At 42.2% G+C, this 15944-nt stretch overlaps 1 protein-coding gene across 1 annotated transcript; it reads right to left on the bottom strand.

The window, feature by feature from the left end:
* Positions 1-259: 259 nt before the first annotated feature.
* On the bottom strand, positions 260-14290 carry CHRNA9 (cholinergic receptor nicotinic alpha 9 subunit). The gene is made up of 5 exons (XM_019962130.2): positions 14113-14290; positions 13648-13793; positions 12585-12739; positions 4973-5505; positions 260-1353 (listed from the first exon to the last, which is right to left on the bottom strand). The coding sequence occupies exons 1-5, from the start codon at positions 14174-14176 to the stop codon at positions 812-814; spliced, it is 1440 nt and encodes a 479-aa protein (XP_019817689.1). The 5' UTR covers positions 14177-14290; the 3' UTR covers positions 260-811.
* Between the last annotated feature and the right edge of the window lie 1654 nt (positions 14291-15944).

Here is a 15944-nt window from a genome sequence, read left to right as displayed (position 1 = left end):
TTCTTTATGTGGTGCAAAATGTTTTTATTCCATCATTTGAAATACAGCTTGAAATGCACCAGAGAAATAAGAAAGGTAACATGGAGACTTAAATTAACACTAAGGAATATATGACGATTTTCCTTTTTTTAAAAGCATGTTCTAGTAGGGGCTAGGAGAAGGCAATGGCATCCCACTCCAGTACTCTTGCCTGGAAAATCCCATGGACCGAGGAGCCTGGTAGGCTGCAGTCCATGGGGTCGCTAGAGTCAGACCCGACTGAGTGACTTTACTTTCACTTTTCACTTTCATGCATTGGAGAAGGAAATGGCAACCCACTCCAGTGTTCTTGCCTGGAGAATCCCAGGGACGGCGGAGCCTGGTGGGCTGCTGTCTGTGGGGTCACACAGAGTCGGACACGACTGAAGTGACTTAGCAGCAGCAGCAGTAGGGGGTAAGGGGGAACTCAATTTCTTTGGCTTTGCTTTAAATTTTAAACAGAATGCAGTATGCTTTGTTAACTGCACTGCTGAAGGAGAGAATAATTGTGTGATCTAGAAGCCACCTACCACTCTGGTAGGATATAGCAGTGTCCCTTCTCTATTTCCTCCATTGTCTTGCCCTTGAAATTTTGAACCTCCTGCTTAATTTAAACTGACTGCTATAATACTGATCTGAAGTTAAAAATAAAAAGTAAAGACAGCATAACCCCTAATTTATATATATTTGTGTATCTGTGTGTAAATATGGATATAGATATTTCTGATTTGGAAGAGCATTAGAGTAGATCACAGGGACTTATATTGATTTATTCCCACATATCAAATGCTCACTAATCTGCTCTTGCTATGATCAAAATAGTCATCACAAAGACCATAATGAAAAAAATCCACATGAAAAATCGGTCTATGACTTTTGCAACCTTTTTCCATTCACTCCCCTTGGAATTGGTGGCCTTGTGGTCTTTGAGGCACTTGGCGATGTATTCAATATTTCTCGTCAACACTCTGTACCGTGCACAGTAGCTGTCACCATCCTCCAGGTTCTCACCCGGGTACCTCAAGTCATTCTTTAAGAGTTTGTTCACTTCCTTCTTTCTGGAAGGGTCTTTATTTCTGGATGTTTTCAGATTGGGCTCTGGAAGTTTGTCATAAACCTTCGTAAGACGGTCTCGCTCCCTGTCTTGGTGGGGGCTCAGGCAGCTCTCACCCACGTCGTAGACAAACAAGATCCTGGACATGTATTTCAGGATGACCACCCGGGCCCAGGGTGGCACTGGCCGGGCCTCAGCCCCGCAGAAGTGGATATTCATCACCATAATGGTCAAGGCAGTGGAGGCTGTGATCAAGGCCATCGTGGCTATGTAGTATTTGCCTGGGAAAATAACAGCAACCAAGTTAGCTTAAAACTGTCTTCAAGGGACTTCGCTGGTGGTTCAGCAGTTAAGAATCCATCTAGCAATGCACAGGACGTGGTTTTTATCCCCGGTTGGGGAACTAAGATCCCACATTTAGCGAAAAAGCTAAGCTCATGAACTTCAATTAGAAAATCCATGTGCTGCAATGAAATATCTCACGTGCCACAGCTAAGACTCGAAGCAGCCAAATAAATATATATATATTTAGGGGGGAAAACTGTCCTCATATTTGACTCACGAAGAAACAACTGGAAGTTGTACACATTAATAGTGGTTAATATAGACTTTTGAATAAAACTGAGTTCAAATCTCAGCTCTGTCATTCAGTAGACTTGTGACCTACAGGGAGTTATATAATTCTGGTAAGCCTCAGCTTTCTTCTCTATAGAATGACTATAATATTCATATCTAACTCACAAGACTAAGGTGAAGCTTAATTGAAAAAAGACAGGAAAAGTTTTCAGCACTGTCCTCTTCCTTGAGTTAAAAGATTTGTAAGTTTTTGCTATCACTATGTGAAAAACTTCGACATTCAGCAAAAAAAATAAACAATGAATGATCTTGGTCAGTTCCCAGAATTGTCATTAAACCTTGTTAATATGGAATCTCACTCTTACTGGCGAAGAAAGGGGATATTGTGTCTTTATTAGTCTTTAATATGTGATTGCAAAAAGCAAATAGTCATGAAAAAGGAAAATTAAGGAAGGAAACAATAAAGATAAATTAACAAATTTTCGAAATACAGAACAAAGAACCTAGAAAATGAACAAAAACAAGTTATTTGAAAAGAGCTATACAACTGATAAACATTTGATAAGGCCATTCATGGAATAGTGGTAGGAGAGAGAAAAAGGATGCAATAGAAAAAATAAGAGGATAGAAATTTAGAAAACAATAAAATAACATTACAAGTAGCTATATGATAATACATTCAAAAACCTAGATGAAATTTCTATAAATATATGTGTTAGTTGCTCAGTCGTGACTGACTCTTCGTGACCCCAGGGACTGTAGCCCTCCAGGCTCTTTCGTTCATGGGATTTTCCAGGCAAGAATACTAGAGTGGGTTGCCATTTCCTTCTCTAGGAGATCTTCCCAAACCAGGGATCAAACCTGGGTCTCCCACATTGCAGGCAGACTCTTTATCATCTAGAAGATGTCAAATTTAGTCTAAGAAGAAAGAATGCTTGAATAGAAATAGGAATTAAATACCTCTACCCACCCATCTTCCAAAAAGCTCTAGAACCAAAAGGTTTTACAGGTGAGTTTCACTGAATTTTTAAGGAACAGATAACTCATATCTTAATGCAAGTTGTTTCAAAAATAGAAAAGAGGGAATACTGCCTAACTGGTTCATTTCATGAAATAAATTTAGCCTTGACTCTAAAAGAAACAAGAAAGGAAATTTTAAGGCCATTTCATTTATAGATACATTTGAGAAACTCCTATAAAAATTACTGGCTAACTAAATCTATGGTGTCTTTAATTGATAACTCATCATGATAAAGAAGGATTTAGTTCAACAACAGAAAACTGTAATTTACAACACTAATACAGGAAAAGAAAAAACACACATGATTGTCTTTACAGATGAAAACAATACATTTGATAATATTCATCATCTGTTTATTATTTGTTAAAAGCTCTGAGTAAACTAAAAATAAAATATTTCTTAACATTGCAAAGGCTATGGGTCAAAAGCCTGGATCAAATGCTATACTTAATGCAGGAAATGTAAATACATTTCTTAAAACTGGAACTCTATTTCATAGGTGCTACAAATAACAAGTTGTGACTATTAAATACTCTCAAGAAAGATCTATGTGTACCCTTCCTAAAAAGATACATTTCATATTATCACAGGGAAAGTAATGCTTATAAAATTTATGAGTCATGTTCTGAGACACCTTGCTTCAGAAACTGAGCCAGCTTGCTGTTGACTTTAGCTGGTAAAGCAGAGAGCAGGATCTGCCTACTGATCCTGCCTCAAACAGGGTTATGATTGGATGTCATCACTGTCAATCATTTCTGCCTTAGGAGAAGTAATGAAAGAACCAACACACCGTTTCCTCTTTATTAGTGGTGATGAGAAAGGAGAGAACTTTCTGTGACTATTTCTCAAAAAGATGTGCATGAGTGCGAGTGCAAGTGCAAGTCTGTGTGTGTGTGTGTGTGGCTTGTGTGTGTGTGTGTGTGTGTGTGTGTGTGTGTGTGACTTGCCTGGAGAAACATAACAAGGAAGAAATCTCCAAACAGAGAAACCAACGTAATAACATCTGAATGTTATTCAGATGGCTAATACTACATTCAGGAGAGAAAAGGCAGTATAATATCTCTTTTATATTGGTCACTAAGTCTCTTGGTGTTCTGAAATTTCCCCCTACTGATTGCTTTACAGAACTAAAAATGAGATCTAGCTTCTGATTCTTGAAAGCATCTGTTACAACATGAGTCACTGAGGCAGAGGTGGTGGATCTGGGTGTTATCCTTGGTGGCAGGAAGTAGGTATTAAAGATATTAGGAGGGATCTCACAACAAGAGAGGGAAGGAAAAGAAAGGCAGTGATGGCAGCCACAGTACCCTTGGAGGAACATTTCATTATTGCAGATGTTTGAGAATGTGATCTACTTTAGAATCACCTCAGATTCCCAAATCTTGTCCAAGACTGCTTTTTAAAAACCTCTTTTGCTGTGAGAACCTGTATTTTTTTCTTTTTCTTTCCTTTGGCTGAGCCTCATGGCAGGTGGAACTTTCCTGCCCTGGGATCAAACCCGCACCCCTGCAGTAGAAGCACAGAGTCTTAACTACTGGACCACCAGTTACCTGCATTTTTAAGTCTCTCACACCTATTATACCTAATAAAGGTTGAGAATTATTCTATCAAGGGTAGATGGCAGGCTTAAAAATCTAGCTCATCATTTCCATCGTGTTTACCATTTTTTCCAAGAAGAAACCCCTTGTGATGTGATAAGATACTAACAGTCACTGTTGGTTCAGTCCTCACCATATGCCAGGCTCTGTGCTAAGCAATGCACAGTGAGGTAGCAATTACACAAATTCTGAAGATGATGAAGTAGAGACTCAAAGAGCAAGTAAATTGCTTAAGGTTGATCAAGGAAGGAATGGTGAAGTCAGAGTTCAAATGCAGATTTCTTTAACTTCAAAATCAAGGCCTTAGCCTAAAAGCCAGTGGTTTTTTGACTTTAACAAAAAGCTCATCAGAATCACCCAGAAAGCTTGTGAAAAGTTTGCAGGCTTTACCCCCACCCTAGTCAGCAGGTCTAGGGTGGGCCCTGACAATCTGTATATCCAAATTGAGGCTGATGCTGTGGGTCCAGGGACCATACTTCAAGGACCACTGCTCTAAACCACACAGCTCTCATTCCTCTTTTGGGTAAACCTGGAGACCTCAAGCCCGGCTTTGTCTTGAACAGCCACATTCAGAGATGCCAACTGAAGACACTAAATGAGCCTGTGCTGAGTTTGTAGTTGACTTAATTGCTATGAGTTTAAAGGCACAGATACAGCCTCAGTCACCAGAAAGCTGACTCAAAAGTGTAAGAGACTTGAACTCACCGATCAGAGGGACATTTTCTGAGGCTGGCATGATCTCTGCCACCATGAGCTGAAATACAGTCATGGCCAACAGTATGGTCACTCCCAGGGAGACCTTTTCCCCAGAGGCTGCTGGGAGATAGAAACTCAAGGGAGCCAGGAAAGATATGAGGACGCATGGGATGAGGAGGTTGACAATGTAGAAGGAGGATCTCCTCTTCAGAAGGAGAGTGAACGTCACATCCGGGTAAGGCTCAGAGCAGCAGCCGTAGGAGATGACGTTCTTCACAGCAGGCATGCCGTGCACCTCCCACTCCACGTCTTCAATGAAGTCGGAGAGGTCTCCACTGTCCAGGGCATTGAAGATATCCACCTGATTGCCATTGTAGGTCCAGGAGCCAAAGGTCAGGTTGCACTGCTGATTATCAAAGGGGAAGTAGGTGACGTCCACCACACAGGAGCTTTTGGTGATGGCTGGTGCATCCCAAGTGATCAGGCCGTCATACCGCAGGACCACATTGGTGTTCACGGGCTCAGAAGACTCATCGTCAGCCCTGGAGGTCAGAGGAGGAAAATGAGAGCTGCTTACCAGGACAACTCACCAAGTTCTTTAACCCAGACAGCTCACTGCCCTTTTCCCATCACTTCAGTGTCTTTGGCAATGGACCACCATTCTCGGTACACTGGCTTGCAAGTCCAAAATCAACTCTAATTTGCCCTTCTTCTCCACCTCCTGTAACTAGTCAGGGCCAAGTTCTCTTGGATTTTTCCTTTAAAGCACCTCTGCCAGACTTTCTTAGGGGTCCAGTGGTTAAGAATCCACCTGCCAATGCAGGGGACACGTGTTCAATCCCTGGACTGGGAAGATCCCACATGCTGCGAGGCAACTAAGCCCATGCCCCACAACTACTGGGCCTGTGCACACAGAACTCGTGATCCACAGCAGAAGAAGCCACCGCAGTGAGAAGCCAGTGCACCCCAATGAAGAGTCGACCCCGCTCACCGCAAGAAGAGAGCCCACGTGCAGCCCAGGGCAACCAAAATTAAACAAATAAGCATCTCTGCCTATTATCCCTTCCTCTCCATTCCCAATGCCATTCTCTTGGTCCAGGTATAATGATTCAAATACCCAGACAGAGAGGCTCTGCTTAAATGGTTTTGTTAACTTTGGGCACAAGAATATTAAAGTAGCTCTTTGTTGCTGTTGGAAGAATTTTACATGTTTATTGTAGAACATCTGAAAAACACAGAGGAAAAAATTATTCATCTATAATCTAAAAGATAATTTATTCTAGATATATCTTGTTTTTGCTTTATCAACACTTATGGCTGGCATTTTGGGGGTACAAAATTTCTATTTCGCTTTGGGGAATGACTTTCTCCACCACCATTGTAAGGCAGATGAAATGATCAAGGTACCCTAGGCTCCCCTGGCCAGGAGCTGGCTTGTGACCTGAGCTAGGTCCAACTGATTCACACTTCCTGGAGTTTAAATATTAAGCAGAGTGACCCAAAGACCAAAAAGAGTCAATCTGATGATGGATTCCTAGAAAAATCAATTACTTAAAATTTTTTTAAAAATTCAATAGCCCCTTGTCTTGAACTATGGAGTAGTCCTAGTCTGTTCTTTCCAAGGCCCTATCAATGATTTTTCTCCTTTAATTCAGTGAGCTGAGCATATCCTTCCTACAAATTCCTTTTTTGACAAAGTCAGTTTTCAATGCTTTCAGCCTTAACTGATACGTTTCTGTTAATATTTAATGCATATTTTTCTGATTGTTCCTTACAATTTTTTTCCCTATAAACTATATTATGGATAAATGTAATGTGATATGCTGGATTAGATCCTGAAACAGAAAATAGGACATTAGTGGAAAAGCTGGTGAAGTCCAAATAAAACCTGTAGTTTAATTGTGTGCTCAGTCGTTCTGACCTGCCCAACTCTTTGTGGCCTCATGGATTGTAATCCACCAGGCTCCTCTGCCCATGGAATTCTCCAGTCAAGAATACTGGAGTGGGTTGCCATTTCTTACAACAGGGGATCTTCCTGACCCAGAGATCAAACCTGCATCTCTTGTGTCTCCTGCATCAACAGGCAGATTCTTTACCAATAGCACCACTAATAGTATTATATCAGTTTTGGCATATGTATTATGGTTATGTAAGACATGACGTTAAGGAAAACTGTGTGAAAAGTATACAGGAACTCTGTACCATCTTTCCAACTTTTCTGTAAAATTATCTTGAAATAAAAAAGTTAGTTTACCAAAAACAAGACTGAGACAATTTTAAAATGTAGGTGGTCATCTGTCCATAATCTTCTGCAACATTATTTTCATGGTTAAATGATATTCAATTATACTCCTTTTTAGAGATGTGCCATAGTAATTTAACCAGCTCACTGATGTTCCGCATTATGGTTGTTTCTATTTTTCACATTTACAAACAATGCAACAGTGAACATCCCCGTGGTCAAACTGTTGCATTTATCCACTGACTCTTTCCTTAGGTTAAATTGCTAGAAGATGATGTATTAGATCTAAGAACTGACATGTTTTACAAGTTTTTTCCTACTTATTAACCTTTAGGTACCACAATGCAATGGTCTGATTGTGTCCACTCTAATCAAAGCACTGCAGCTGAATTGTGGTGCTCAATTTTTAATGCAGGTCTAAAGAGGGGATCTTTAATGTGGGTCTTGTGAAGACAACAAAATGGCATTTTTGAAAATGCCAGAACCTACCCTTTGTAAAAATAAAAAGTATATATAATTAGCTATCCAAGAATTGAGAACTGGAGCATCACTCACCTATCCTACGTTGGTACAAGAGATCTGGGAGTCAGAGAGAATATATTTGGAGCTAGAACGATTCTATTAGTCATGGTCCTTGCAGGAAATGGATGGCACATTCAAATTAGATAGCTTGAGGAGGATTTAATAAAAGGACTCTACTAAGATAAGTATAGGGCAACCACTTTAGGACTAGTAACAGCAGAGTTATTACCATTACTGGGCCTGAAGAAATGAAGGGAAGGTGCAATTACCAATACCTGGAGGGAAGAGTGGCAGAAGAGGGTCACCACGATAGGAGACATGCTGCTGCTGCTGCTGCTGCTGCTAAATCACGTCAGTCGTGTCCGACTCTGTGCGACCCCATAGACAGCAGCCCACCAGGCTCCTCTGTCCCTGGGATTCTCCAGGCAAGAACACTGGAGTGGGATGCCATCTCCTTCTCCCATAGAAGATATGCCTTCTGTCAAAGGATACAGCCAGCCAAAGATAATAACTCTAGGAAGGGAGCAAGGGAATACATGCCCCAACCTTACTCTCTTTTCTTCCTCCAACTGCTCACAATGTTTCTCATTGGGCCAACCCAACCAAAAGCCAGAGGGTAAAGGAGCCCACTGTCTGAAAACATCACCCCAGCTACTCAGGAGGAGTTTGAAGACATTACTATTAATTGCTTCATGACCAGTACTTTGTTTTATTTCCCTGGTTTCTCTGATCACATCATTTTACAGCTCAGCACGTGCAATGGTTTCCTATGGCCCACCAGTGCTTCCAGATCTCCTTCAGCAGTTCTATAAGGGCTTAAAGGGGTTTTGATAGCTCTATCCCTGACCTTCTTTCCAGGCTTTAAACTGGCCTTTGCAATCTCTTTGTTGACCATCTCCGTGCGAATGTTCCTTTGGTCTTCCAAACTGAACAGGTCTCACAATAAATCCATACATTTTTCTCCAAAACTTTTCCTCTTCTCCCTCCTTTACTACTAATCTCATCTTTTTTTTTCTTTTTAAAGAGTTTTATTGATTGGCATACAATAAACTGCATATATTTAAAGTGTAAAATTTGAACAAATTTGACATATGTATATCCAACCTCATCTGAAAGTTTTCCTACACTTTCTTTCATCTAAGCTACGTAAGCAGAACTTAAAGCTAAATTATAGACAAATCTTCTGATTTCAGCAGGGTACCTAATTTCTCATTAGGTCTAAAATCCAAGTGTTAAACCTGTTCGTTAAAATCCAACCATTAAAACTGTCTCATAATAAACACACATCTGAAATTTCTGCAATCCACTCTTTACCTAGTTTAAAAATGTCAGGAATCCTTGCAGTCTCTTACACCAACCATTATATTGGCCACAGACCTATACTAAACAACCCCACCAGAACTTCAAGCCTCAATTTATTTATTCCTTTACTGAACTGCTAATAGCCAATATCTGCTTGAATCATTATATTGTTATAGAGCTCACTACCTCTTAGGAAAACTCATTATTCAAATTATTAGTTTTTCTTTTAATTGAATTAAAATGCAATTTTTAAAACCCTTTAACTTCTACTCGTTGTTTTGGGTTTTGTCCTCTGGAGGAATTTCCTCTTTTCCCTCCACCTTATTTTCTCTCTGATTGCCTATGATAGCCATCAAGTCTTCCTAAGGACCTCTCTCTTTCTAACTAAGCATCAATCAATTCGACTGCTCCTCACACGAAATAGCTTCCAGGCACACCACCATCCTGCTCACTCACTCCCCAGATAATCTACCCCATGGACTCAGGCACCAATGGTGAATCTAGATGTTCAGCATCTTCCTGCCCAAACTATGTTTATCACACACGACTGCATCACCTGTCCTACACCCCTCTTTATTCTCCCTACCACCACTCAGGAAGCCCATTCCGGGGTCTACAAGGTTTGGTACTGGTTTCTGAGAGACTGATATTATATCTGAGATCAGAAGATTCTACAGGTCCAGGGATTCAGCTAGAAGGACCAGGGTCAGGGCAACAGCTATCACTGGAGATCCTCCTTTGCCTGATACTCTAACTCTCTTCCATTCTCATTTCAGCTGCTCAAAGGGATGCAAATGACATCCAGTCACAGCTACATTTAGGGTTTCCTCTAAATATTGATAGTAAAACTCTGATGTTACTGAGAAGGAGAATACACAGGAGAAAAGAGGATTCAAAACAGAACTGTCTATAAGAGCAGAGCAAAGAAGACTAAAGAGTTAACCCAGACGAACAGAAAAGAATTGATGAACCAGTATAGTGGGAAAGGTCTGTGTGGGGACCAGAACTCACACATCTCAAGGAGGCCAGTGATCTGGGCAGGGAGAGGAAGGATGGAGAATGGGGACAAAATTTACCAAAGCCACCACAGGTTTGTGTGAGCTCATTAGTGATTAACTGGCTTCTCTGATAAAGGAGGTCTGGGGCAGGCTTAACTTAGGTCACCATGCCAGCTCACAAAGAAGACTTTCAATAAGAGCTGGTCACTGCTTCAGTCAATCAAAGCAAGAGGAAAAGGAGAACCAGCATTCTGTTTTTTTCAGGGAGAATTCTGAACTTACAGAATGCTTTAAGTGTTCTATGTAAAGTATATCCTCTGATTCTTCTCCAGGAGGAGGTGATGGACATCCTGGCCCATTCTCTTGCCTTCTACATGTGTGTATTTGTGTGTGTGCTGGGGAGGAGAGGCGGGGGCAGGGTGTGAACCATGGTAATAAAGCACCAGTACTTGGAGAAGGAAATGGCAACCCACTCCCATATTCTTGCCTGGAGAATCCCATGGACAGAGGAACCTGGTGGGCTACAGCCCATGGGGTCGCAAAGAGTCAGACATGACTGAAAGAGACTTAGCACTTGGATGTTACCTTGCTTAGGAAGGCATACAGAAGATACCTCTGGCCACTCAGAATGGGGAATAGTCAGCAGGATCAGAGGTATGATTCACAAGGTTGTGACCCTTGGACAAGCTGAGTAGGGACTGAAACTAAAATCCAGGCTGCAACCAAGCAGTGTGGCATCCTGAAGGGAAACTCACGCCCAACAGAAGGCTGAGTCCCCGGGAGAGTCCCCCTGTCCAAGTTGCTCCTCATTCATCTCGCTCTGCTCAAAGAGGAATTTTCCTAACTCTGAGAGACTTGAGTTCCAGAATAAAAAGAGAGAGAGCCCGTTTGACAACAGGTGGAGCAGCTGAGCCTGAGTTGTGACAGAGTGATCTGGTTCATTCTCAAAGTGTGGTCCATGGGCCAGCAGCACTACCGTCTGGAGCTCAGAGAAATGCAGAACGACCAACTCTACCCCAGACCTACTGAATGAGAATCTGTATTTTAGCAGGCTCCTCAGGTGATTCATGCCCACTTTACAATTTTAGAAACTGAAGCCTTACCTGCCCACTCACTAAGACCCTTTGCTCTCAGACCAGGAAAAGGCCAACTGGTGATCTTATGGTCCAGTTCATCTTCCACTCTATACAAAGTCCAAAATCCATGGGCCAGCTTTTAGCTGGTCCATTCTGATTAAATCTTAATGTACTCAGTAGCTCAGTTGTGCCTAACAGTTTGTGACCCCATGGACTGTAGCCCGCCAGGCTCTTCTGTCCGTGGAATTTTCCAGGCAAGAATACTGGAGGGGGTTGCCATTTTCTACTCTAGGGGAACTTCCCAAGCCAGGAATTGAACCCCTGTCTCTTGCATCTCCCGCATTGGCAGGCAGATTTACCACTGCACTGCCTGGAAAGCCCCTTAATCTTAACAGTAACATGTATTTTCCATACATGATCATTGACAAGGAAGCACCACTGTCATGGGCTGAATTGCATCTGCAAAAATTTCATGTGTTGAATCCTACACCTGGCACTTCAGAATGTGACCTTATTTGGAACAGTCATTGCAGCTGTAATTAGTAGTTAAATGTATTTAAAAGAAGAGGTCATATTCTGTGGGATTATGAGTAATTTTTACTTCTGTCTTAGTGCCTTAATTTAGACAACTTTATCTTTTTTAAACAGTAAGTCTGTAATTTTTGTGTGTTAAGAAAAGCACAATAAAATTATCTTTAATTTTTTAAAAAAGACGAGGTCATATTGGTGTAGGGTGAGCATCTAATTCAACATGACTGGTGTCTTCAATGCAAGGGGAAATATGGACACAGGGAACAGGATGCCATGTGAAGAAGAAGGCAGAGATTGGGGTGATGCTTGTACAAGTCAAGAGACCAAAGATTGCCAGCAACCACCCAAGAATCTAGGGCAGAGACAGGGAACAGATTTTCCTCATCGCCTCAGAAGGAACTAACTTTGCCAATACCTTTATCTTATACTTCTAGCCTCCAGAACTGCGAGACAACAGTTCCTGTGGTTTAAGCCACCCAGCTTGTAGTACTTTGCTACAGTAGCCCTAGAAAACTAACAGGACTTCCAATACAGTTTCTCACCTGAAAGGGAGAATGTAGCTCTAAGATTTTTATGACCATTATTATTTTATTATCTGAGGTTTTCTAACTATCACTTCAGGATCTAGGAACATGAATTGACTTAACTTCATGCATGTTTCAAACTTTCCTCTTCCATTATGTTTGGTGGTTGGTGGTGGTTTACTTGCTAAAATCATGTCGGACTCTTTGTGACCCCAGGGACTGTAGCCTGCCAGGCTCCTCGGTCCATGGGATCTTCCAGGCAAGAATACTGGAGTGGATTGCCATTTCCTTCTCCAGGGGATTTTCCCTACCCAGGGATTAAACCTGGGTCTCCTGCATTACCAACTGAGCCAGCAGGGAGGCCACATTATGTTTACGTTCTGCCTAATCAAGTTCATTCCTGAGAAGCTACTGACTTGCACTTACTTGTTATATAGGACAATATCCGGTCTCCACACCAGGTCGCTGGGGATCCTGATGGAGTCCAGTCCATCATATTGGTCTCGATCCCATGTGAGATACGCATCATGCCAGATTTGGCGGATCCACAAATAGGCAGTCAGAATTTGGTTTCTCTCATCCTGCACAATTAACCCAGATATAACTGTCCAGTAGACACCTCAACCAAACACATTTTGTCTGTAAAACAGCTGTCTTCAAAACAGGAATTCCAAGAGCACTAATCTATTTCCAATAAGTAAGCGAGAGTTTTTTCAGATCAATCCCCTTGATTGTCTGCCAAGGTTATATTTTTCCTGCTTGATTAGTGTTTGGAACACCAAGTGGACAAATATTTAAATCATCATGCATGGGTCAACTGCTCAAATTTCTCTGAAAATTGATCAACTGATGAATTATTTTTTTATGAAAAAGTCAGCAAACATCAACAATGTACAGAAGAAAAGATTTTGAAGTTTCATAACTTTGTGTAACTAAACACATATGAGCATCAATGTATGTCATCTTAAAACATCTTTTAAAAATTAGGATAAAATTCATATTGCATGAAACTCACCACTTTAACTATTTAAAGTGTGCAATTCAGCGGTTTCCAGTTTATTCACAATGTCATGCAACCATCCCCATTCTCTGCTTCCAGAACATTTTGTCATTCCCAAAGAGAAATCATATGACAATCAAGCAGTAAATCACTATTTCCTCATCATTCTCACAGCTCCTGGCAACCTAACTCCTCTTTCTGTCTTTATGGTCTTGCTGACTTTACACATTTCATAGAAATGGAACATGTAATGCGTAACCAACTTTCTTGAGATGTTCTAAGACTGTTAATGTTCATGGAAAGACTCAGGTAATGTAGTGCAATTAATTTTGTAGAAAGTGTTCCTCCTCTGGAATTCCCTTCTCCCTCCAGCTTGCACACAGAGCTGTCTGTTCTCATTTTCTGTCAAATTCAGGTAAGACATTCCCTTTAGAAAGCACTGTTAGTTTCATTCGAACCATTCAGAAGAGTCAACACTATGTTACTCACCATATCCTTAATCTGAGAAAGTGTAATCTGGAGTGTGACGTTCAGGACTTTATCTGTATCCTCTACTGGACGAAGAGCATTAGAGTAGTCTTCAAAAAGGTCATTGAACAACTTCTGAGCATATTTTCCATCTGCTGGTTCTACAGCTGCTCAAAAAGCGGGATCTGGATCAAGCTTCAGTGTTATGAGTGTTTCAAGGCAAAGAGCAACAGACCAAGGACTAGCATTGGTTCTATCATCCCTGCCTACCATCCTAGCTATCTACCTACCTACCATCAGCTGGGGACAAGCTCTGGGTCAAGTGGAGTTATTTCTCTGGCAGGCCCTACAGGATCAGCATGAGACTGTAAGAAGCTGAAATACTTCCTCACAGTTAGAGCGTCTGTTCTTTTCCTGGCCCACCCAACATTCCACCAAAGAAGTGATCCCTGGGCTAAGAGAGTTGCACACCCACCAGCCTCTTACCTCTCAGTCTGGAGGCAGCAAAGTAAATCCAGCAAAAGGAGATGCAGGAATGGGGCCAGTTCATCTTTTTCCCTAAGTGTCTATAAGTCCCCAGCTAGGCACTGCAGTCTTCCACTTCTCCAGCAGTGGGAAGGGTCTGGGCACACAGCTGCCGCTCTGTTTCTGTCTCTGCACAGCAGATGGGGAGCTCAGGCTTGCCAGACACAAAGCAAGCTTGCCAGGTCCCCTCCCCATCAGTAATCTGAGACTAGCAGCTCCAGCAGGTAAGATGCCAGGAGCCCCAGGTGGGTTAGGTCAGGCAGTGCTGCCCTGGGGGACCTGCCCCAGTTGAGAATCCCCAGCTACCTTCACTAGGAATATCCAGACCAATCTTTCAAAGGAAGAGAGGTGGGAGCCCAACACACCTGAGATTCCACCTATCCAGACCAGGCATTTTCTACACCTGCAGTGAGTAGATTCAGTCTGAGTTCCGGGTCTAAGAAAAGCTGAACTGACCCATCCATGGGGTAGCCCATCCAGAAAGGCCCTATGCGCTTTGAGTGCCTTTTGAAGAGGGAAAGAGAAGCAGTTTCATGATCTTTGGGTTTCTTCTCTGCCTCTGCTTCTCATCATTCCTTCAGTTGTCCCACTGACCATGGACCTTGTACACTGTTGTGTGAGTCTGCATGTGCGCATGCGTGCGCGTAGGTGGGTGGGGGCACCAGTGGATGGGAACAGAGCATTAGCTTCCTTCGGAAGCTGCAGCAGCCCTGTGATTTGGACTAACAGTAGACGACCTAGGTTTGACTGCTAGTCCAAACCCTCCCTCATTATACACAGCTTTCCTGAACTAGAGACAGGGAGAATAATCCCTCTCTCCCAGAGTTACTGGGGTATTGTATGTAGAAACCGTTTGTAAATTGTAAAGCGCTAAGAGTTGGACACATCTGAGCGACTTTCGGAGAAGGCAATGGCACCCCACTCCAGTACTTTTGCCTAGAAAATCCCATGGACGGAAGAGCCTGGTAGGCTGCAGTCCATGGGGTCGCTAGAGTCGGACACGACTGAGCGACTTCACTTTCACTTTTCACTTTCATGCATTGGAGAAGGAAATGGCAACCCACTCCAGTGTTCTTGCCTGGAGAATCCCAGGGACGGGGAAGCCTGGTGGGCTGCCGTCTATGGGGTCGCACAGAGTCAGACACGACTGAAGCAACTTAGCAGCAGCAGCAGAGCGACTTTCACTTTCATGTAAATATTAGTAATTTTCACCTCTGATCAGCTTTGCAGATACAGAATTTCTGCATTTACCAAGTCATCCACGGTTTACTAGCACTTAAAAAAAAAAGTTCAAATGCTAAGAATGTATAAGAATGATTCATAACTAATGGTGCTTTGCATTTGAATGCTACTTTATATACTTTATGCTACTATATATACTTTATAATTTTGTGTGATCTAATTCTGCTCACACAAAAGAATGTCAGTTTCCAATTGTCATAGTCTGTCCCTTCTCTTGCCTGGGGAAACTGCCTTGGAAAACTAAATTAAGATCATTCGGTTGCCTGGAATCAGAGCAAGGAAATTGGATAGCTCTACTTCATCAGGTTACAGCCATCTGATGAGTCAGCCTGTCCCTCTTCAGGAATATAACCTCCGAATGGAACAGACACTCAAACCATCAGCTAAGTGTGTTTCTTAATTGCCTGTGCCCTTGTGTTGATCGTGAAGATGTAACTTTTCTGACGCCCTTAGTCTGACTCATTCATCAGATGACACAGTTCCTGGTGCCCACGCACAGCCCTTCCTCCTAGAAAAAACCATCCACTCTGGAATCTTAGAGGCTGAAGGTC

The sequence above is a fragment of the Bos indicus genome, chromosome 6, assembly GCF_029378745.1.
Source record: "Bos indicus isolate NIAB-ARS_2022 breed Sahiwal x Tharparkar chromosome 6, NIAB-ARS_B.indTharparkar_mat_pri_1.0, whole genome shotgun sequence".
NCBI lineage: Eukaryota > Metazoa > Chordata > Mammalia > Artiodactyla > Bovidae > Bos > Bos indicus.
This window is presented reverse-complemented; position numbering and strand designations above follow the sequence as displayed.